This window comes from Ruditapes philippinarum, unplaced genomic scaffold (assembly GCF_026571515.1).
Source record: "Ruditapes philippinarum isolate M1 unplaced genomic scaffold, ASM2657151v2 ctg1875_1_1_1_1, whole genome shotgun sequence".
Classification (NCBI taxonomy): Eukaryota; Metazoa; Mollusca; class Bivalvia; order Venerida; family Veneridae; genus Ruditapes; species Ruditapes philippinarum.
The window spans coordinates 147219-172560 of record NW_026851580.1 but is presented as its reverse complement, the minus strand read 5'-3'; the positions used below and the strand labels follow the sequence as shown (position 1 = coordinate 172560).

Genomic DNA, 25342 nt, shown 5'->3' with positions numbered 1-25342 from the left:
CTGACAGATTGTTCTATTTGGTATATTTTAGGTAATGCCTCTTTAATCGTTTTGACATCTTCAATTAATGAGATCGCCCATGGTGGTGGGGTAGTAGACTGTGTGCTAGCAAACACGGGTGTTACAGGAGTCTGAGCTCCTTGCTCCCCGCGCATCATGGTCGTGTATTGGTCATCATAATTAATTGGTGATATATTATTCATGACTATTTGTACATATTCCTTACTATTTTGAAGTATATATGAAATATCGCTGTCATCGGTGAGCGATTCTCAGGGGATAATTGTCCATTTTGTATTGTCCCTGGTGAACTACTTGCTTTACGTTTTTCTGCCCTTTTACGTCTTTTAATTTGACTTTTCGATAAAGATTCATTTGTAGACATGTAGAAAATGTTATAAACTCACTTTTCATATAAATATTAATCCATTAGTTTTAGAAAAATGATGATTTTTCTCACTGAGAGAAAAGCACGTCTAACCCCTTTCAATTTTCACACCCAAAAATAATGAAAATGTGCACATCCCTCACGCCCCCTAGCACACATAGATGACGCCATGGATCACGGTTTACGTTTTAATAGAATTTCATTTAATTTGTCATGATCCAAAACGTTTGACAAATATTATTAATACATCTATTTTATTTAAAATAGATTAAAATAGTTTTGAAGCCTTTGAAATACATCATTTTCAGACTCGGCATCAATTGTCAAAACAAAGCAACTGCAAACGGGCACACTTTTTCTCATTTCTTAAGGCAAACACATTATAGGACGTACATATCAGTAATGTCGATTCTCTAAGAAAATATCGCCTTCTTTTATAAAAATAAATAAAAGTTTCATACTTAGTTGACCGTCAAGGTCATTTATAAATCAAACGCATACTGGTACATTAACTATTAAGCATGCACTGTACCAGTACAAATAAAAATGTTTATGCTATGCTTAATACAATATTGTCCACTTAATACGTCAACATGTCAGATTTTGAATAAGTCGAGTTTTGTGTAGGTATGGATCAATACCACTAATTACAATAATTTGACTTTAAGTGTCAGGTTCGTCCAACGGTCATTGTCGTGTTTGAATTATATAATCAGATTTGTTAATTAATAATAAAAATATACGACATATAAGCATATTTCAATATTTCACTTTGTATTTTGAATGTAATTAAAACGTCAAGGTTGTATTTTATTTTAAAAAAAAAATTACATTTTTGTCTAAAGATTCTTTTGTTTAATAATCAAATATCTGAAATAAAAAATGACACATTTAAAAGTGTGTAGACGCCAACGGCAAGGGGAACGACACCATGACTGTAGAAATATGTCGAGAGCTTTTTTTCATTTGAGATAAAATGATTTGATTTTTGCTGGTTTTGTTGTGTTTTTTGTTGTTTATATATATATATATATATATATATATATATATATTATATATATATATATATATATATATATATATATATATTTCAATTACCATGTAGAGGAAAAGAAATTGAATAAGGAAAATGTATGAGTTCCGGTTAAATACAAGACGTTTAATGTACATCTGTTATTTTTACCTATGGATATTTGCATTAACATGTTAACTTATGTTATAATATATTTCCTAGTGATATTTTAGGTCGATTACTATAACGTAATGATGTTTAATCATTCCATGAATTTATTTAATTAAACTTAAACTCGGTCAAAATATGTCCAATTTACCCTGAACTAATGAAGACATATGAACTTAACGTTTACTGATAAAACACATTCGGACATGCAAACTTTAACAAATGTGGACAAGTTAGCTTGAACAATATGTAAGACAAGTGACCTTGTGTTGAAATGTTTAAACTCAGGGAACATATAATTAACACGGCGTTGTTTCTTTAATCACACACGTTTTATCATGTAGCGAACTGGGAAGTCCATTGAAAAGCTTTAAGATACTTTTTCTTTGTAATGGGGTAAAAGATAAAATAAGTGCTACAAAAGAATATTTATTGATAAATCAAAGTGAATCTACAACAAATACAACAAATTTAGAATAAGCAATAAAGCAATGCATATCAAGAAAGTGAACACTTACTATTCTCCTTATGTTCATTATAGTATACACAATATAATAAAACAATAAGCCCTTTTCCAGTAAAATGCATATAGACCCTTTCATTTAAGCAATAAACGTCGAGAAAGAATTACTTCCCTTACAAGATGTGACGTAAATTGAGGATTTTACTATAATACAAACTACGTCGACTGTTCGAAAGTTAAATTCGTAAATACTAATCGTTAAATTACGATTTTAATATGAAAAATATGACTTATGCATACATAAACGTCATGTCAAGAAAATAAAAGAAATAAAAAACAACAAAGATTAAGATTAATTCTTGCTACGGGGTAAAACAGCGGAATTTCAAAGTGAATATATCATTTAACATTCTCTAATGACAGGCAAAAATCTAGTAACTAAATCAAATTTTGATATTCTATAAACACCCATTCCTAGAAAATTACCTAATATAATTTGAATGGTCATTTTCTTGTTTTCAGTGTGATTTTTGTCATTTAGAAAATTCCGGCGTTTTGTGACAAACATGAAAATAAGATTGTCCATGTTTTGTTTTTTAATGATTGTTTATCAATCTTTAGAACAATAGCAGAATGCAATTTTTCAAACTTATTGATTCTTTTTCATTATGTCATATAAAGAAATCTTTCACAGAACCAGTATTAAATATTCTTGAAAGAATATAAACCATGTGGCAATGACTTTTATAACAAAAGATTCGCATCAGACGATAATAATATCATTTTGATAGTACAAATCTATTCTTATAATTATGAAAATAAAAGACATTTTCCAAAAAAAAATTAGTTTATCAATAATATGATTAGTATATATAAGCGCCACTGGGCAGTAACATATTAATTTACAGGGTGCATATGCTGTATATACAAGCGGCTGTGATATCATAAATCACCAGGGTGCAAATTTGAAAGTTATAACATTACATCAAATTACGTCACTTTTGTAAGTTCTCAAAAATACTTATGATCCGATTTTGGTTATGGATCATCCTAGGGGACTTTATTGGTCATTCCATACTGATTTGATACTCCAGAATGACTACTAACTGGCACAGACAAAAGTACATGAAATATTATTCAGTTAATTACGCATTTCTGTGTACGTATTTCTTAGTGATTTTATTTTAATATATTTGATAAGCAAAATATGAATAAAATAAAAATAACAAGTTAGAAAAACACTTTACCAGCTTCAATATAAGATGTAGTGAATTTAATTGGCATTATGTACGATTTTTTTAGAGAAAGTCACAAAAAGTATAAAGTCAAGATATGTACATTCAAACAAATTGTTACATTTATGCTTTAATGCTTTTTTTTAAATTACATAGATTAATATTATAATTGTTTTTCTTTATCTCAGTAATGCTTAAATCAAAAAATATTTATTTAACCAGTGTCTGGCAATTAATTATGTCGCAGCCGTTTTGTTCAAAACTACAGAAAACTTACATATTGAAAATTCAAAATGTATTTTGGGGACTGTGTATTAGCAGACTACATCTCTGGAATTAGCAAGCTAGTAGAAATTAACTGCCTGGTAAAACACGGTGCGACAATTTTCATTAAAATTTAATTATTAAGAATCAAACGAAAATGGTTACCATGGTCAGTTACCCAGCTATATGGTCTAGTATTGAAACAAATCATTAACCTTATTATGGTAAACTTTTTTATTCTTTTGACCATCCATTTTATGTAATATCTTATTAATTATTTTATAAACCAAATTTTGTCAATGTCAATATGCCTATCTTACAAGAGTAAGGATAAAGATCTTTATATCACTCGATTAATGTACTTAATCGTATTACCCATGGCGTCATCCAAGGGCGACAACTTGAACCCGGTCTTAAATGAAAGGGTCTATAGATACATAACAGATGCATTACACAAATGTAACTTGCATGTTAACAAATGGTACGTAAGTGGTGATGAATCTTATTTTTACAATATATACAAAACGATTTATATAGAATAGTCAATAAGACAATCGTACACGCATAGTTAACACTTATCATAATATTGATGTTCATTACATTGTAAGTGTTAAATTTGCTATAAAAATATAATAAACAACATAATAAAACGCAACCAGCCCTTTTTCAGTAAAATTCTTACTCAGTAGTATGCATATACATAACAGATGCAGTACACCAATAAATTTTTAATAAACATAAGAAAAACTGTAGATACTTCATTTGCTAATAATTATAAGTTTAAAAACCGTTACTATAAATGACAAGGCTATTGGTGTTATTTCGGATTTGGTTATTAATGTGTGTCAATTAGTATTCTTAAATATAATCAGGTTTAATTTACATTATGATACAGCAAATAAATTTTATATTCCAAAGGATATTTAATTTTTACTTTCGTGAATCATTAAATCCTGTGTCTGTATCACGTGCTTAACTAATTCCAGTACATATTTGGTGTTGAACATAACCATCTGCAGAAGCCCAAGTACGAATTCAAAGAAAAGAGATTTATTTAAAACTATGGCGTCTGCATAAATTTACGTAAGAAAGAGGGCATATTTGCTGTTGCGTTCTTGCATCAAAGTATTCGTCTCATTCGTAAATTCGTGTATTATCATTTTTGTTGTTATTTGTTATTGTTGTTGTTGTTGTTGTCAACATACGGCTCCCAACAAATACACTGACTGAATATTAGCAATAAATAACACCCATCGTTTTCTTACACCTTCAAATTCATAATTAGCATGAAATCTGCAATTGTACCAATTTTTACTACTACACGACAGGTTTTAACACCAACAACACCGATATTATAATTCAATAATAATAATGAGGTCAAAATTCAAAGACAAAAAAATAGCAATTTGACACAAATGCGTAGATCAAATATTTCTACTTAATAAGCAAATATTTATAATTTGTAGAGTCAATAACAATATTCATTTTAAAATTACTGTAACCTCGAACTTTGAACAATACATAATCAAATAAATTTGCGTTATCTTCAATTCATGTAGCAATATTATGTCGATAATAATAGCACTTGTTTCATTGAAATGTCCATTTAGAAAAACAAAATATCATAATCTTGAAACATGGGCAACAATAATACATGTGTGTATATATCACTATTAAGAAAAAAACATAGATAAGAAAGAATAATCAAAAAATTGTTTTACGGTAAAAATGCTAATATATTGAAGGATGAATTTTCTACATGTAAACACTTTTTAAGGAAGCAATAGCTCTGACTTGTCATGAAAAAAAACAACAATGAAACCCCGATCACAAAACAACATTAGTAAACATGTACAATAATATCTATAACTATAGTAGTAATATATACAGCAAAAATATGATAACATACTTAACAATAATAAAACAAGCATAAAAAATGAACACACTTCGAAATGTTGACATCTTTTTCAAATACAGAAATAAGCTTTTGTAGCGTTTCCTATATATTTATAGTTACATAAGCCGTAACACATGTAACAGCACATTATAAAACAGTCACGTGACATTATTTCATTTCGAAAAAATAAATGCCATAAAATGATTACTTTCAATCAAAATTCAAAAAATAATCAGAAGACACATCAGAAAAACAAAGACAAATAACATATAAACTATGTCATGTATGTTGAAAATTTATTTTAGAAACATAAACAAAAATACAGATGTAAGCTGAATATGTGGATAGATATTCTGGATAAAAGAACATTTAAACGAGCGAGCTCCGTTTGAGGATACTATAGTCAACGTGATCTCAGATTTAAAGGTCATTGGCACCAATATCTTGTAATGGTTACAACATCAACACTTTAAATCAGTTATAAAAATCCAAAAAGCATTGTAAACCTTTACAGCAATCAATTAATATACAAATAATATACTTAAAACATTCATCACAACAAAACAGCGTAAACAATAACATTTATACTTACAATAATTTCAAAACATCGTTTTTTGTATAATCTGTCAATTTACAATATGAAATAAGTACATTGCATAAATGCCCATTTTCACATAAGCTGTTAGAATAAAAAAATGAAATTGTCACGAAGCCTTGATTTCAAAAACAATAACAAAATAACCGAAATATCATCAAAGTATTCTTTTTTAGATATTCACATAAACGATAAAAACATATTACATTTATAAAAAAACATAGACAATGAATATCAAATTGTGTAGTAAAATGTATCTTTGAAAAATAATTTACAGATTTATTAAAGCAGCACGCCTCCTGATTCATGCTTATTTTCTTGAAAATTTGAAAATGTATTTAACAGTATAATATTGTAAAGTTACCAAACGCATGCAATTTACACATTATCAATGACACTAACAACCTTTGTTAATTACTATTAAGAGGTCAAAATATGAAAAAAGCTCTAAAAAGACTTACTACGTTAGTAACGCAGTAGAATTATAGTCATACATATTTTTAAAAATCGGTCGTTAATCGCTCTTTATTATAATTTTAAATCTTTTTACCGTTCCTTAAATCTTTATAAATTTTTCTCAGGTTTGATTTTATTGAAATTTTTTGGCACATCTGGAGGCGTGCAGCTTTTAAGCAATACATGTATAAAAAGTGGCAAGAAATTTTAGATATCCCAACAACACCTTTTCTATTACAGGCAAACCCCTTATTGGAAACATTCATCCTTTTTTTTTAAGTTTGATAGCTATAATAGTTAAACGTATGTGACACCAGAATCCATTGATGATTATTTTGTTAACAACATCAAACACGGAACATGAGTTGTGAATACGCACAGATATATTGTAAACAATTACGATATTGAAAACACCAACAACAAAAACAAATGTAGACATACAAATAAAAGTACTGTCGACGTCCATCACGGCAAAATAAGGTAGAACACCCCTGATGGGCACTACAAGGATCTGTAAAATTGACAACATAGGACAGTTATATGCCTTAAATGTCACCTGTATGCAAACTTTAGATAAAATTTACCGTGTGGTTTATGACCTATGGACAATTTTCTGCACTAAAACTTTGCAATTAGAAGGGCTTCTTTCAGAAATGATGAAACTCTAAATAATCTATAATACCATCATTATGAAAAATATTTTCTTATTACTTATTGTTAACAAGCAAATAATGACATCTAGGTAACAAATAAAACAAGTAAAATGATTGTTTTTAAACGAAATCTTTTAATATGTATAAAAATGTAACCCTATCCCACACCATCCACATTTAACACTTATTTAGAATATTCCAGAAATTTTCCATAATGAGGGGCCGTTTTCAAAGTTCCCTAAATTTTCTTAAATGTAAATTGGTTGGTCTTGCAAATGAAGAAAAAGTTTACCATTCAGTTTTCATTTTATTAAACTTTGAAAATATCTGGTATTATATTTGCTATTAATTTGGCATTATTTAGTTAATAAATACCTACACTAATTATACAATTTAAATGAAACACTTTTTTCTTCTATAAGTGATCTGAGAAATCAATAAAAAATGATTAAAAGCAAAAAAAGAAAGAAAAAAGTTGCCCCCTCTGGGTTTTGAACCCACGTCCCTCAGTTTCATTACATTTTACAGAGATTCTAGTCTATTTTAATACTCTGCAAAGTGGAGATAGTGCATTTGGGGTGTACTACCTTAAACAACATTAATAGTAACAATTAATTCAAAACCACTTTTTTAATTCACATTACGCATTTTGTCTGCATTATCCATATGTGTTGTGTATATCTTTAATTTTTATAGATATTGTAGAAAACCAAACATATAAACACTATTTCAGGCAAAAGGATCTCTTATGATATCCCCGCAGGTTTCCTTGTAAGCTATTGTCAAAAACTATTGTCAAAAGAAATGTCAGTGACATCAATTCCTACAATTATTTCTTTGTTAACAACAGCAAGCACAATTATCACAACAATTTATTTTAAATAACAATATTTATACTAACAATATACTAACTATTTATACTAACAACTTGTTTTGTTTTTTATAAACATTTTTCTCACTACTCATATTGAAAATCATTAACATCTCGGACATGTAATTTAAACATCATTTCTTTTTAGTTATAAGGAAATTCCTTTCTTTCATCTTCAAAAGGGCGTACATTTCTATTCCATTCTTCAGACAACACACAATTTGACCATATCTAAACATATTTTATTCTTACAGACAATGATTATAAGTTCTGCACTTTTCCCTCGTTTGGAATTGTTTTGTCGTTTGCCTTACATCTTGTTAACATCTTTCGTAAAAGGCACCCATATTGATATATATTATCAGCTTTCTTTCGATCGTCGACTACAAGTGTCATTTTCGTATCAAGGACTATGATTGATTTTTCCGCCTATGAATAATGTAAAAAATGTGTATTGCAAGATTTTGAAAAATAAGGATAAAAAACACAAGATGCGTGAACTGGAAAAAAACATAACTTGAAAAACATTTACACTCATAACGAAATACATCAAAAAGAAATCTTTCAATGCGTAAGCTTATCATTCTATTATTTCTAAACATCATTTCTTCAGTCAAGGACATAATATGTTACATCTCTTAAAGATGAATAAGTTGAAGTAAATATATCATTTTTGCCAGTATTTTGTATTTGTCCTTAAAGCGTTCGGATCATGAGATATTTCAAAACTAAATAATTGTTTTGAGTTTTTGTTTAGCACTTTGTTTGGGAAAATCAATGTGACAAACCAGAGAAATTATATTTCATTTCATTGCACTAAATTGTATGTAAATTTAATATTATATATATTTAAATACAAGACGAGTAAAAGGAATATACTTAAACTGAACACAGTAGTCTGGCAAAGCGATAATTAAAATATAAAACAATGACATGAAAAGTCACATTGATAAATAAATGGAAATTTAATATGAAAATGTTATACTCCAACCCTTATCTAAGAAAAGCATTTGAATTTGCAAATAACTATAATTATGACACTTACTTTTGTCTTTCCATATGGAATGAAAGTGTTAGTTTCTGAAAGTTTTTCAATTCCAACAAATGATTCATGGAGAAGACTAAGATAGTTAGCAAGGTGATAGGATATTGCAGTTACACTTGCTACAGACATGTTTTTATCGTCACCAGGAACATCCTCGATTCTTCTCGTCCTCCCACTTGGCACAATTTCTCGTTTAGTTCTAACCGTTCGACTAAAATCTGTGTAATTCAAGATAGCTGAACCTATCTCTGAAAAAGTCGTATCGAATAATGAGTTTTATTCACCTTGAATATTAATTTATTTGTATGTGATTCTGTGATATATTTTTGTGTTCTAATTGGCAATGTCGTGGATTTTCTGTTCCCTCGAGTGATCTATCCTTTTTCAATTTCTAAATGTTTGGATATTTATATTTCCTTTTTATAATAAGCTAGAACAATTAGCCCAGCAACCAAAATATGTTAAATCATGTGTCACTAAATTCATTGTAAAATAGAAGTTAGCATTTTGAGAAGATAAATTGCAGTATTGATGATGGACTAGAAGATTGATTGATCGACTCCTTTCTTTTTAATAATAGTAATAATAATACTAATCGTTGGACATGGCAGTCAATTTTATGTTACTGCTGGTGTTGCTGTTTTGTAATTGCTGCTGCTTCCATTTAGTATGTTTTATTATCATGATTATAATCAATGTCGTTTACCCTCGTATTGTTTTTATCCATTTATTTAATATATACATTTTTGCTAAAGATATCATAATTGTTAAACGCACAATAATTGAATATACATGACGCTCAAAATATGATGTAGTATGATACCTCACAATGTCCAAAAAAGCACACCTATACGACAACAATTTACAGATCGAGCATTAAGAAGTTTATTAAAATAGAATTCCTTTTCCTATTACTTCCTGATTGCTTAAAAACAATTGATATATATGTAAACATATTTACCTTTCTGCATTTCTGTTCTATTCTGTTCATCTAGGCTTGGATTGAAACTCTGTAAGATGCACAATTTGTATTCATAAAACGTCTTGCTTAATGTTTAATATTTCATTGTGAAAATGTTTTAAAGTAAACAATACATATAATTTAAAAGTATACATATTGCCATTCTATACATTAACAGTTCAAATTCTACCCAAAGAAAGCAAAAGCTTTGATATTAATTTGAGAGTGCGTGGAACATCTGTGACCGAGTGGATAAGGCTGATGTGGTTTAAGTTTTCCGCTAGTGAGTATGGATTCTTTATGTGAGGATCAAGATAGCTTACACACGATCTGCGTATATATGCAGATACCCGCTCCTGTGTAAAATAATGCAAGGACAGGGCAAATTCCTCCATTTGCTTAGCTGGATAAATCGCCTAAACATTTTCGGCTTGACTACAGAAATGCTTATACATATAAACTTTATCATTAATATACTGCTGATTTTTTGGGCTCTTTCTTTTCAAGCAAGCATTGCATGTTATATAATCTAAACAGCCAACATTTGAAAAATATAGCTTCTGTGATTACTTACTTTTTTCCCAATTATTGCTGAAAGTGTGTACAGAAAAGGATTCAATGCCGAGTTAAAAGGAAGTATAAACACTGCAGTAAATGCGTATACATCTCCAGAAATAGTGTATCCATTCAATGAAAGTATTCCTGAATTAGAAAAAGAAATCATATTTAGCCATATGGTATAATAAAAGAAATTTTAACCTTAACCGACAATGCAAAACAAATAGAAAAAAACTAAAGGGACAATTTTAAAATTTGCTAACGATTTGTGAAGAACTGAACACTGACGAAATAAATTTAGCAAATATGGACTCATGTACAAAAATGAGCGACTGCAGCAGTAACTTAAAAGCAAAAAAAGTAGATTTGTAGTATTTAATATTCAAGTGCAAGTTGAGGTTTGTAGCAAAACAAAATAAAAAAAGTGTTTTTTTGTTTGTAAATTAAGCGCAAAAAGGATATTATGCGGCATAGTTGTATGTGCTTAAATAAGAGTCTGCAGCATAAATTGAAAATACAAAAGAAAGAGTCTGCACAACAAGATCTGTCAGCGGGACAGGTTGCTCAACTAACCTCATTGCTTGATAGTTAAGCAAGAGTATAATGTAGAATATTTTAAGTTAAAAAGGGCCATAAATCTGTCAAAATATATGTACGTGATTTAGACCTGGGATAGAGAGTGTCCCCTTTTACGCTCTCAAAAGAGTAAATATATTTGTCTCAGCGAAAAAAAAATGTTACCTACTTGTACTAGTTTTAAAATAGCTTGAAATTAGCTTGGAATATTTATAAGATATAAATTTGACAAAAGAAGAAATCAATAGATGGGCAATTGGTAAATCTCTTATTGTGTAACTGAAAAACACCATCAAAATTTGGTAATTCCACTAATATAAAAGAAAACAACTTCAACGCATACAAGATATTTCTTTCAGATGCAATAGTGAAATAGGCAGAAAACCAATTTGCACGCAAACCTAAACATGAGAGTGACACTGACGCCGTGATGAATACAATAGCTTTCCTTTCCTTTATTTTTCGAATAATCGCGCAAACAATGAGAGTTTGTCATAAAATTAAGTGCATATAGAAAGGAGAAACAACCGCATAAACAGATACAAAAAAAATCATCTGCATTCTAAAATTAAGTACACAAAGGAGAGTCTGTCAATTATAATTAAATGTATGTTCTCTGCATAAAGTTAAGTGTTTACTAAATGATTTAAATGATATAAACGAATTCAACTAGACATGATGAATCAACATGTTGTAAAAAGATTTGTTTGAAAGAACATCAAGCAAAATATAACTGCAAAACCTGTTATCGATGTTATCGTTAAAGAACGTTTCGAATTGTCGAATATATAGTTTATCATTTACCCATTAATCCAATTGGAAACCAGCAAAGGAAATCGGTTGTTGCAACAAGGATAAGATTTTTGGCTACTTGCAGATCTCTTTTTCTTGATTTCTGTGTTTTCTTGCCACCTATGCCAGATTTCCGAAGTTCTAAGAAGATTGATAACTGACCAAATGCAACAAGGATAAATGTGCTGAAATTTAAGCCGACAAATATTGACACGGAATACATCCAGCCCGGAGGTTTATCACGTGACAAAGGTAGTGCAATGCATACTCCAGACCTGGAGTAGAACTTGTTCTTGAAATAGCCTGTGTGGAAAATAGGAATAACCGCGAGAGATACTGCAATGAACCAGCAAATTAAACAGCAAATATTAGCTCTCTTTGGTGTAAACCTTACGTTTCCAAAAGGATATTTGATAACTAGAAGTCTATCGATTGTTATAAGGCATAAGAAGAAGACGCTTGCTTCAGAAGATACGGTTGACAAAAATCCGGTTAGGGTACACCATATACTGTTTCGCCATTGGTCGTCCATGTAAATATACCTATTAAAGAGATGAGATCCTTAATTTGACGTTTTCCACTTGACTAAGGTTATGATACATGCTATACATTATATGATTTTTTATGTTTAATTTAATTATCTTAGCCCTTTCCCTCATGAGCATATTGTGAAAAAATGCCGTTTTCATTAAAAAGCCTTCTGTTATAAGTTCAAACTGCTATGAAACTATAAAAAATGCTTCAATATTAATTAAACTTGGCACACATGTAAAACGGACCATTGCCTTTGAAACGACTAACTCAGTCTTAAATTTCCTGTTACCATGGCAACGAGGGGACATCTCAAAATTGCCAAAAATCACTATTTTGCTTTGATTTCTTCCATCAAAATTGATTTCAAAGTGCTGCAACTTCTCAATGGATTGAGATAGAGTCAAATGCTTTTCAGCGTTGGTTACACGTTCCCTTATGATCGACCTGGGGTCTTTTTTAGCCTCTCACAAGTCCAAAATTTTCTTGGCGCCGAAAAAGTGCTCACTTGTTTTAGCAACATTTCTCAAAACATGTGTGTGGGGCCCAAATTGCACATTTTTTCACTATCTGAAGCCTAAAAGAGGGGGGGGGTCGAAAGTGCGTTGTTTGCGTATATATGAGGTAATGGGTTAAATGTGTAATATGATTAAATTGTAAAATAATAAGCACCTACCTGCCTCTATAAATAGTATCGATAAACGCTATTACAATAAGATATATTCCCATAAGGAAATCTGCAGATGCCAAATTCGTAACAAATATTCCATAACCAATCTTAAGTCGATGTCTGTCATACACAACGCGGTAGACAATTGATGCGAGATTTCCGAGTAATGAAGCTATTCCGACCAGCCATAAAACTGCCTGCAGAATTGGATGTCTCATTAAGTCGTCACAAGATGAAAACTCATTCTTTGGCGGATAACAATTACTTTCTTTGACATAACAAGGACGTATACAACAAAATTTATACGCCGGTGTACGTAATTCAATCAAAGCAGCAACATCCGAAAAAATGAACTGATGGAATTCTAGTATATTATAACCTTCGAAGTTGATTTTTTTAACCGACGTATTATTAAAAGCAAAATCTTCAATTTCACGAATTTCATTATTTGATATATCAATACTTCCCAATTTCAAATTTGAGAATGTTAAGGTTGCTATTTTCTTTAATTTCGTTCCCGATATTCTTAAAGTTTTAATACTTTGTAAACCTTGAAATGCTGAAGCAGATATTTCTTCTAATTCTGAATTTCCATCAAGATCTAGCTCGACTAAGTGTCGTAGATCTTTAAATACGTTGTCAGCAAGTTTTTTTATTATATTGTGGCTAATGTTGAGTTTCAATAAATTATTTATATCTGAAAATGCCATACTGCTTACAACTTTTATACGACAATTTGACACATCAAGGAACAACATGAAAGGAAAGTGAATGTTTTCTTTTGATAAAATATCTTTTATTCCATGGTTATAGCTTAAGTCGGCGCTTCGAGTTCTCCTTGACAGATCATGTATATTTGAAATATTTAAATTAGCTTTTCGGCAGTCAACCGTGCTGTCTACACAATTGCATTTATTATGACATCTAAAACCACACATATGTTCGTCATCTTTATTCATACAGTGAACTATGCCATCACACACTTGATGAAGAGGTATACATTGCTTACTGGATAAGCACCTCAAACCACCAGCACACGGCACATGTGAGACCTCTGTACAGAAAATAAAAGGAAAATTGATGATGATATAAAAAGCCTGCTTTCCTAACTTGAAAGATTTATGTTTGTGTTATTGAAGCACACAAGTTTAGAGACATTCAATGATATTTTACGATGTCTAGTGTTAGGGAGACTGAATATCAATAGCAACAACCGCCAATGAACAGGCTCAATCAAGCCGAACCTACAACATTTTCATTTTTTGCCATTTTGGACATTCTTTCTGAATCGCGTTTTTATGTCATTTAGAATTTGTTGCGCGTTGAATGAAAAACAAAGATAGCAAGGAAGAAAAATGAAGCGTAGTTATTGAAGATATATTATTAACTAATGTACATTGTATATCTTAAAGAAATAAATGCCTAATTACTAATGATAGAGCCCCATTGTAAGATTGCATTTGCACTGAAAGACACCATTATAAATCAATTACAACAAGCATGCAATGATAGCTCGGAATTGCTCACCAGAAACAAATGTTTTTCAGAGTTAGAACTATTTACTCAAATAAACTTGCGAGAGGCAAGTCCAGCTCAACTTCAACTTGCCCCTCTAGTTATATAGTTTCACTACACTGATTGTTTTGATTTTCTCTCCCAAATAAACAAGAAGGTCAATATGGCCTTAGTTCACAAACCTGACCCATTTTGTCATGGTTCACAATATAAATTAATTAAATAAAGTATGGTTAAAAAAGATTAATGTCACATGTGTGTTCCTTTGAGACTATGAGAATAAATGTAGAATAAATGACCACTGGATCAGGGTTAATTTTGATGGACAATTTTTGGCCGGGTTGCACCGGTGCAAACCCGGGTTATAGTATGTTGAATGTCGGGCGGCGGGCGGACGGCTGGCGGTGGGTGGCGAGCTGTCGGGTAAAAAACAGTTTTCTCAGCAACTAGATATCACAGCCTCTTGATATTTGGCATATAACATTGACACGTGGTCCCATACTGTGGGATTCGATTTCAGGTCTGTCGCTCATCCATTTCCTATTACCGAATTAGTTAAATTTTCGACATTAATTGTCAATGGTAAACATTTTTTGTAACATCACATCCTCGTGATACTTGGTATACAAATGCAACCCGGCTTTTGTGTCTTTGACCAATTTTTATAACTTTTTGTGAAAGAATACATACAGATGTCACGTTGAAAATATGTAAAATGTAGACCTTTTAAGTTTTAAGTTTGGGAAAACCGAAATTTATAAAGCTAATTTATACATTCTAAATGGTAATAAAACTCTACGTTAAAAATGAAAAAATGACAAACAATATCAAAGATATCAAAAGTAGGCCAGCTGATATCAACTTTAAATTCAGCATTAGAAATTTCAAGTCTGTATATCAGATACAATAAAATTGGTCAAATGATATGAAAAATAATTATTGAAATTGGGTCAGCTGATATCGAAATTCAAGTAAGCATCAGAAATTACACCGTTGGACCAAAATCTATGAGTATATGTAACGATGCAAGAAAGTTGTTCAAATGATATCAGTAATATCAACAGAAAGTGAGCTGATAAAATCAATTCAATTTTGGGTCAGAAATAACACCCATGGTCTAAATTTCAAGTTCGGATATAAATGTACAATTAAAAACTTGGTCAAGCAATCGCAAAAAATTCAAAGAAGGTCGGCTAATATAAATAAAATTTTAAATAAAAAATACACCCCTGTCCAAATCTTTTAAAAATATATCAAAATATTAAATGTAGGTTAGCTTATATCAAAATTCAATTTAAAATCAATAATAACAACCTTTGTAAAAGTTCAAGTCGGTACATCAAAAAAGAAAAAAGGTAGGTCAATTGGTTTCGAATATATTAATAACCTTTTAACTGATATCTTAATTCAATTACGCACATGAAATAGATATAAGATTCAACATTGTATCTTAAAAATGATTGGAAGTTTAAATTCAATTCAACATAAAATGAAAAAAAAGGTTACAGCAACCATGAACTAAATTGAATAAAAAATAAATAAGCATACGCACTCATCTTTGTAAGTAAGGTAGAGGAAGCAAATGTAATCTTTATTAAATCCTAAATTTAAACACAAGAGAAAATTCTCTACCTACAACTGACCCTGCAAAAGGATTAATAGTATGATGCAATGGTGTCCAATTTCTAGAGGTGAAAATTATTTACACAAACAGACGATGATTCTATTCTATTGTTACCTAGCTTTACAAGATTGATTTGTGAAAAAATGTAATGACACAACACTAAATAGTACCAGAAATATATATTTTTATACAATTGAACTTTGCCATACTGCATGTCAAGTCAGTTTTGGGGTCATGGTCTTATTTTAGCATGTCAAACGAGAAACAACGTGCAGATATGTATATTGTTCAGATACAAAAGCACATAGTGTAATAATTGAATAATTGAATTCAATATAACAGTATTTTACTTGACAAAAATAAAGCATTTCTTTTTGAAAAATGCATAACATATTCACATGTATAAAATACATTCCAACATGAATTTTTCCCTTTTGATTAAACTATAATTTGAAGCCCCTTTATTGTGCCAATCAAATAAATATGAGCAAATTGGATAAAATACTACCTAAGAATACTACAAGCACATTTTTGTGATCCATCCATCCATTTCTTCAGTAGAAGGATATTTTTAAAGATTTTTTTCTATTTTAGCTCTAGAAACTCCTTTAAGGAACCGATCAAATAAATATATGAGCAAATTTGATAGAAAACTACCTAGGAATGCTACATACAAAGTTTGGTGATCATCCATCAATTAGTTCTGAAGAAGAAGATGTGTAAGAATTTTTTGATTATGTTTAGCTTCTGTAACAATGACCCTACAGTTCAAATTTGAAGTAAATCTGTCCAGCGGTTTCAGACGACGGACGCCGAAGCATCTCTTTTGATACTTATAGGCTATAGCTCAACCTGAATCTCGGATGAGCTAAAATATTCCAAACCATTTGACGATAAACGAGCTGTACATGAAATAATTCTGTAACTTAAAATTGAAAAAAAAGCAAACAAAACCACGGGGATGGTTTGACATTACCTGACAATTAATTGTGCATTTTCAACAGGATGTGAGTTTACTACAAAATTATTTGTTAAAAGCTGACCTATGCATATAAATCTTAACATTTATTATCAAACCAACCTTTGCATATTTCTGGAAAATGCCTGTATCCTATCGAATGAAGTGAACTCCATTTATTGATGCGTACATCTTTTACAAATTCGTACGTGTGATCAATGTTTGTCAAAAAGCTGAAATTTCTGATGACACGATAGATGGTAAATTCTGGTCTATATATGTTAGAAAACATAATCCTAGCAACTGTAGATGACTCAACACTATCTTCAATAAAAATAAGAAACTTCTCTACATCGTGATTAAACTGTAAAGATGGGAGAAAATTTCTAGCCATAGTCTTATATGTGCAATCGGAACTTAATTTATCGAAGCTATCAATGTTTTCTTCACGTATTTCTAGCAGTCGATGTATGCGAGGAAAGTTGTCTAATCTTGTCTTCGCCTGGTAGAAAAGTAACCTAACTTTGTTGTTCCCATGCTTGAATTGTTTTGCTAATAATGCTGCGGCTTTTTTACTGTGAGTCTGTTGTTTCGTATCCTCTATAAAAATGATAACTTCTTTGTCCCCACTAACACATGCTGAAAGTTACCAAAAAAATCATGCATTTTGTGTGGACTGTTTACATGAATAATTGCATGATATAGATCGTAAAATGAAATTGCTAAGTCATTACACTCCAAGAACCTATTTGAATAAACATTTAGTACATACAGCAATTGTGTTCGTCCTGTCCACCAGGACACTGGGCCATCCCGTCACACACAAATCGAAGTGCAATGCAAAAGCTATCTGGACATTTAACTGTATCTGGGGGGCAAACGAAATCCTCTGAAACAAGAATGTAATAAGTACCTGGATAGTTTTTAGTACAATAGAATCCTGAAAGTTTTGTAGACAATTTATTAATGCTACATCAACTGTTTTAGTACAATAGAATCCTGAAAGTTTTGTAGACAATTTATTAATGCTACATCAACTCTTGAAGTCCGGTTAAAATAAATTAAAAGTTTTATTTTATAAGAAGTAATCTTTAAACAGATTTGTTATTCCTAATTTTACAGTAAAGTCTCATAGAGTTGGAATACCTTTGTGCACTTAGATTGCCAATAATTCATTTCTTGCCAATTCCATTTAAGCACGTCTTCCATTTAGTGTTTTTGATTTATATATGACTGATATACGGTTAAGCATGTTTCCATGCATACCAAAAGCTTACAAAAAATGAAAACTGACTTTTCGCCATCGTAACTTCACTACATTCTATGACTTATATGTATTGGTATTGGTTTCTTTTGAATAGGGTTATCAGTTTTGATGAAATTACAAGACAAGTACGGAATTTCCTACAGTATTGACAAAAGTTACATTAAACATTGGAAATTTGAGGTGTCACAGTCCGATTGAGCTATTGAGTCAAACTTGGACATTAGTCTGACCGTAAAGCTATCTGGTTAATACTTAGAATCATTAAGGTGTTGGTCATAAGATTTTAATTTGGTAAACGATAAGCGATTTCAATTTCAAGACGATTGTTACTTCCAACTTTGACCCATTTTCTTTGAACAGTGTAGGTGGGAGATTTGTACCAGATATGTATAATCATTTCAGATCTATAGATGGTCTGTGTAGATCTGTTTAAATGTTATTCCTTAGAATGAATTGGAATATATTCAAATGTTTACTGAGCATTTCACAAAAGATGACATAAATATTAAGCTTAGAGTAGATTTTACTGAAAACAGTTATTCAAATGTATGTTAAACTAACAAAGACTTATATAATTGTTAAAAAAAATAAATGTATTTAATATACTGTGGCCTTTTACTTACCGCAGTCTCGCAGATGAATTCCTGACCTACATCCAGTCATATAACCGGCTGCATCTACATCATAGTTACATACCTCAGATTTTGGTATAGTCGTATTGTCCCCGTAACAAACATACATATTTTCATCGTATGTATCTTTAGCGCCTAATATAAAAGTCTTTATATTTGATATTTTAATACATAAATCGTTTCGTCTATGAAAGCTCGTTACAAATTTATCTTTGTTATACGAGTATTTCAAGAATATTACTTCAAACAAAGTATTCTATTTGGGGTTATCTATGGCATGTTTAACGTTGCAATTTTCAATAAATTAAATTTTTGTTCAATATCAAATAATTTTAGTGTATGGCTGTAATTGTGTATTCTATTCTATAATATTTATTCAATCCTACTGAATATTTGTCCATCATAAACAAAATTTTCTACGTTGTATGTTCTATGTTTGAAAATATATATTATATAATTAAAAAAAGTTATTGTGTTGATCTTCTGAAAAATATGTTTTCGATAATTTGAATCATGGGATAGAACACTTAGTATAATAAGCCCCGCCTTTAAATTTAGCACGAATTTTTGATATGATTAAACTACACTATAGTTAAGTGGAAATGATCAGCGTTCCTGTGAATGTCACTTGTAAATAGTGCATATGCTTAATCCTCCTTATAAATGTATATATGTATGTCTAAAAATGGAAATAGATTTTAAAAGTCTTCAGGACATTCAATCTTATAATAATGGTTTTTCTCATATGCCTAATAATTTAATCATGATATGAACCTATGTGAGAATATCTTGTAAGATGCATTTACATAAAAATACACAGAACAAAAATCGAAATATATCACCGATACGAAACAAAAAATACCATCAAGAAACGTTAACAATTGAAAATGTTATGCCGTTAATGCAATGTGCATGTAAAAAGCGATCCGGCGCACGGTATAATTTTAAAATTTGACGTTAACGACGTTGCAAGCGAGCAGCTGTTTATTCATAAGTAGGCCAATACGTGTTTCACATGTTATTTACGGCTGATCCACTGCCACTGCCTATACATGTCTCTGTACACGTCGGTATCATACTGTATTGTTATAGACTGTATGATTATCAATGAGCTCTTGTAATGACGCAAACTTCCGTTCTTTGTTTCTGTAACTTGATTGCAATTGATTGCTGGAAAATTGCACATGCAATAAATTATCATATGTCTTATATTAACATAATTTCGCTGCATGTTAATGTATCATACATATGAGAAAATAAAAGAATAATACTACTATGAACAAAATTGTCATTATTAAAAAACATAACGCATAACCAATTTTTAACATGGCTGTTAAATTGTTAAAAATATTTCACCATAAGTCGATTTCGTAGAAAAGTAAAATGATTTATACAATTGTAAACCAAGAACATATTAAGTACACTGGCCAATGCTTTCGCTGAAGCGGTTGGTCCATCCAAGTGACGGTAGAGATTTCTTCACAGAAGCGGTGGATAAAATATGGCCGCTTGCTGCTGTCGGTAAGTTTATGACTGAATTTTGCTTTATGCTTTTATGTTTTACTGGAAACACCTATTGAGACTGGATCCCACATAAGTATTTTTTCAACGTATGACACGCACACTGTGCTATTCATCACTTCTGTACAGTTTGACGAGGTGACGCCGCCGTTGCCTCATTTTGGTTAAAACACGTATACATATGTACAAAACGACCCCTAAATACGCCAAAATTACATGGTATGTATGATAAATGCACAAAACAACCATAATTTGGAAGTTTTGAAAATTGTTATTGCCTTTTTACAAAATAATTAACAAAACTTAATTACAACGCAGATTTGATTGCAACGCAGTGCGTTTGTCCCGATACAGTTATTGTCTATTGTGAGGGTTTACATGACAATAACTCATTTTTCAATAGAGTACAAAACTTTTCTTACTTTGACATCAGAGAAACGTGTTTCTTTAGTTTAATTAAAATAATATGATTATTTATGCAAATAGATGTTCGAGTTGCGCTTCCATTTTCCTTCCACTGTTATACATTTGGTAGAATAGTTTACGTTCAACCTGGGACTTAAAAAGACCTTGAGTTCGTGAGTTGAACAACAAACATATAAAAGAAATTCCCGTAACGTTTAACAGAACATGCTTCGTAAATATGAAAAACAATCTCAGTTTGAATGTCAATGTGTTATATAACCAAACTGAGAACACCAATTCATAATTGTATCATAGTTTGGGGACCTTTCTATTGAAAATGTGTCAGAGTTCAATCGTATACGTATATATACATTCATGGTGCATTAACATGAGTGCAGTTTTAGTTACCGCACTCGAGAGCATGTCTATTGAATTGTTCATTTTTTCTGGATTTTACTGAATGTAACGACAGTGAAAGGACGACAGAAATGTCATTTTTATTACGCTCCCTTCGCAGCTAACTGAATACGCTCACGCTACTAAAGACAAGAAAATGGATGATAGTAGAATATTCGACCGATGTGCGGGAGAATACATATTTAAATGCTCGTTCATTCGTTACTTTTTTGGAGTTTCATATTGCGACAACAAGGAACGTGTTTATTTTTTGCCTATGAAACAGAAGAGTTTTCTATTGCGACAACAGGGGAATATCTTTTATTTTTGCCTATGAAACAAAATGGTTTTTGTATACCAATAGCCACAATGATATTGTTATAAACCGTGCGCATCATATGAATATTTAAATATTTGAGATATATATATAATATGAGAAATAAGAAAACAACAGTCTTTAAGTTTCCAGGCTTAACTCAGAATGTGCAGTACATGGTCACTTAGGGTTCAGTACTAAATTATTTAACACTTTTGATAAAATATTACTACTTTATTTAACCAACGACTTAAATGAATTAGGAAATTTAAAATATACTTTTATCACATTTCCAAAATAAGTAGATTTTACAGTCAAAACTAAAAATAAATACTTTTAACCGTTACGATAACATTTTAGGACGTATTTGGAGTCAGAATTAAAACTTTGCATGACAGAAAACCATTTAACGATCTCGTTTAGCTTATTAAATGTAAATATAATCCATTTTTTCTTATTTTTATTAGCTAACTTTCTCTGTATTTGTACAGAACAGAATATGGAGTTTTTCGTATTTTGCTTTAATTGTGGCATTCATCGAAAAAATGGTATGTGATTTCAATAATGGCTTATTTTTTAAGAATGTGCAGAAAATAAGATTGGTGACGCTTAAAATGTTTATTATATTCTAACATCATGCAACGTTTCAAGAAAATATGTCGAACATCTTTATTTTTGCCTATATATGTTTAAAATACTGCAAGCTCGCTACGTCGATTTCCATTTGATAAACGTACAGTATTACAATATTACTTATAAAGATTTTTTGACAAGTTATATGACCGTTTCTTGTTAAACCGCTAAGCAAATGTTTTGTTGCAACCCTTTAAATGCGGTCATATAACCCGTAAAAATCTTCATAACACATTTATAATACAGCAAGCATCTTTAATATAAAAAAGAGATTTCCTCATAAATTGACAGCATATGTGTATATCAAGATATATAACCGTTATATATTATATCAGTCAGGATTATCTACCGTTTACTGTTGATATAGCCGGGAATATCTTGCTCTCGGGTAACTGTTTAGCGGCCAATCAGAAGAGCCTTGTTACCGCAGCAGTAAACCATAAACCTCCAGCTAGACATTCCGGTCTGTACCGATAGTCAGTGTAAATTTCTTATAATATATAATAATATTTTTTTAAACTCTAAAAGAAGGCGTTTCTCTGATGTCAACGTAAGACAATGGTTATTCTAAATTTAAAAAAAAGATGCGTTATGTCAAGTTCAACTCTCACAATATACATTAATGACATCGGTACCACCGCACTACGTTGCAATTGAATCCACGGCCGTCTGCGTTGTAATCAATTTTTATCAATTATGTTATAAAAAGACAATATCAATTTTCAAAAATTCAAATCATTGTTGTTTTGCGCAAATATTATATATATTGTGTGATGCTTGTGCATTAAGGGGCCATTTTGGCAAAAGTGGCGTCCCCACGTCAAACTGTTCATAAGTGTTAGCACAAATGGCAATGAATTACACCGTGTGCGTATAATAAGTTGGAAAGTACCTATGTGGGCTCCGGTTCAACTAGGTGTTTCCGGTGAAACATAAAAACATAAAGTAAAATTAAATTATAAACTTACCGACATCAGAAAACGGACATGTTTTATCCACCGCTTCTGCGACAGAATCTCCATCGCCGCTGCAATGAACCCACGCTGCTGTGAAAGCTATGGTCAGTGTGATAATAATCGCATTAATATGTATCATTTTAAATTCTTTTGTTAGAGTATCTACTGTAGAACGTCGTTTATAAAGTCCGCATTCAATCGCCTGCCCATTATAAACGTCTCTCTCTCTCGGCGATTGATGTCACCAACGTCCTTGAGAATTTCTTCTACCTATCCCTTATTATTTTTTTTTAATTTCTCATTAACCCTTTCTTTATCATTTATGTCAATTAAAAACTATGTTGTGGCTGCCTTAACCTTTTCTCTTTTTATGTTATCTCTGTCTTAGTTTAACTTACTATTGACACAATTTCTTATTGATCGATTTTCGTGGCGTTCCGACGGCATAATCTTAACACCAAATTTTCTTTTTCAAGTGACATATTTATTGTGATTGCAACGATGAATGTGATTGAAATGAAGTAATATTTTCTGACAACGTCAATTATGGCTCATGATGTTTCGGCGTATTTTGAAATCTAATTGAGAAATATTGTAAAATATACGCTTCATAAAGCGCCTATTGTCAGCGCAAATCCATGCACTGCGCCGGGTGTGCGTTGACATGGTTTTTATGTCAACGCACTTGCACTTGTCCGACCGTCCGAACACAGTTCTAGTTTAATTCGCTATTACGTACAAGCTATTTGCGTTATCAAATTAGATATAGCGTCAGTTTACAGATTAATTGTGATATATAACAATAATCAATTGTTTGAAAATTCTTCAACTGACAGTCCCAGTCCGGTTTATTTCTGATAATCCCTCGGATGTCCTGAAGACTTTAAAATCTTTGTTTTTCTCTATTTTTTGGACATACATATTATACATTTATAAGGAGGATTAAGCACATGCACTACTTACAAGTGACATTCATATTTACAAGTGACATTTACAGGGACGCTGATCATTTTCACTATAGTCTAGTTAAATCAGGATGATAACGCTTTATCAGAAATTCGTGCTTAATTTATAGGCGGGGCTTAATATGCTAAATGTTCTATCTCATGATTAGTTTTGTAATTGCTAAATGCTATAATGAAAAACAAAGAGAGACGAAATGCCGCCACATTTTTGCTTAAATTAAGCAAATAAGCATTTTTTTTCTCACTTAAATGTGGCTGTAAAATTTTAGTTTTAGTTTTTTGTCCGAATACCAACCACCGTTTGAAACAGCAAAGAGAGTGTAAAAACAAGTATAAATATAAATTTGATTCTTTTTACTGCAGCCTAAAGATTGCAGTACTATGTCTTTTAAATGAGAGAATAATCTTTAATGAAATAACACCTTTTCGAACAGATATTATATATTTTGTATGTCAGCCTAATAGCCAGAAGAATTGATATTAATCAAACATAAAAACACAGATTAAATTTGCAACTTTTTTTGAAAAAGCAATCAAAATTTCGAGCTATAAAACACAAGTAGGATCAATGCAGAAAATATCATAAGTTGTATCGAAAGGGCAATTTTACTCTAGCATCGGCTTAACAAGTATTCTGTTTTCATCACTATAACGTTTAGTTGCGAAAGATCAGATAACAATAGCACCCTTGACACCTCTTAACACTTGTAAAAAGGTATTTAGACCCTCTATAAGCTCGTACATTCTGGAAAATGGCACATTCATTTACATTTTGCATTTAAGAGTTTAATCATTGATTTGTTAGTCGGAGTTGTAAAACCTTACAAAGATATCATTACATTAACCTGTACAAGTCTATGTATTGCGTATAGCACGAAAAAGACTTACTTTGAGTACAGGAAATTTTGTTTATTCTGATGTCGACTGGAACTGTTTTTTCTATCACATCACTTATAACATAAATCTGTTGTCTCATTGTGTGAACTCTGTAATAAGTACGACCACTTCGAACAATGTCA

At 30.9% G+C, this 25342-nt stretch overlaps 1 protein-coding gene across 1 annotated transcript; it reads right to left on the bottom strand.

Moving 5' to 3' along the window:
- Positions 1-1994: 1994 nt before the first annotated feature.
- On the bottom strand, positions 1995-25342 carry LOC132751198 (G-protein coupled receptor GRL101-like). Its single transcript, XM_060741374.1, has 10 exons — positions 25212-25342; positions 19123-19266; positions 18005-18121; positions 17356-17871; positions 13142-14189; positions 11947-12476; positions 10583-10710; positions 10009-10057; positions 9048-9295; positions 1995-8431 (listed from the first exon to the last, which is right to left on the bottom strand). Exons 1-10 carry the CDS (start codon positions 25297-25299, stop codon positions 8264-8266), a joined length of 3036 nt encoding a protein of 1011 aa, XP_060597357.1. The 5' UTR covers positions 25300-25342; the 3' UTR covers positions 1995-8263.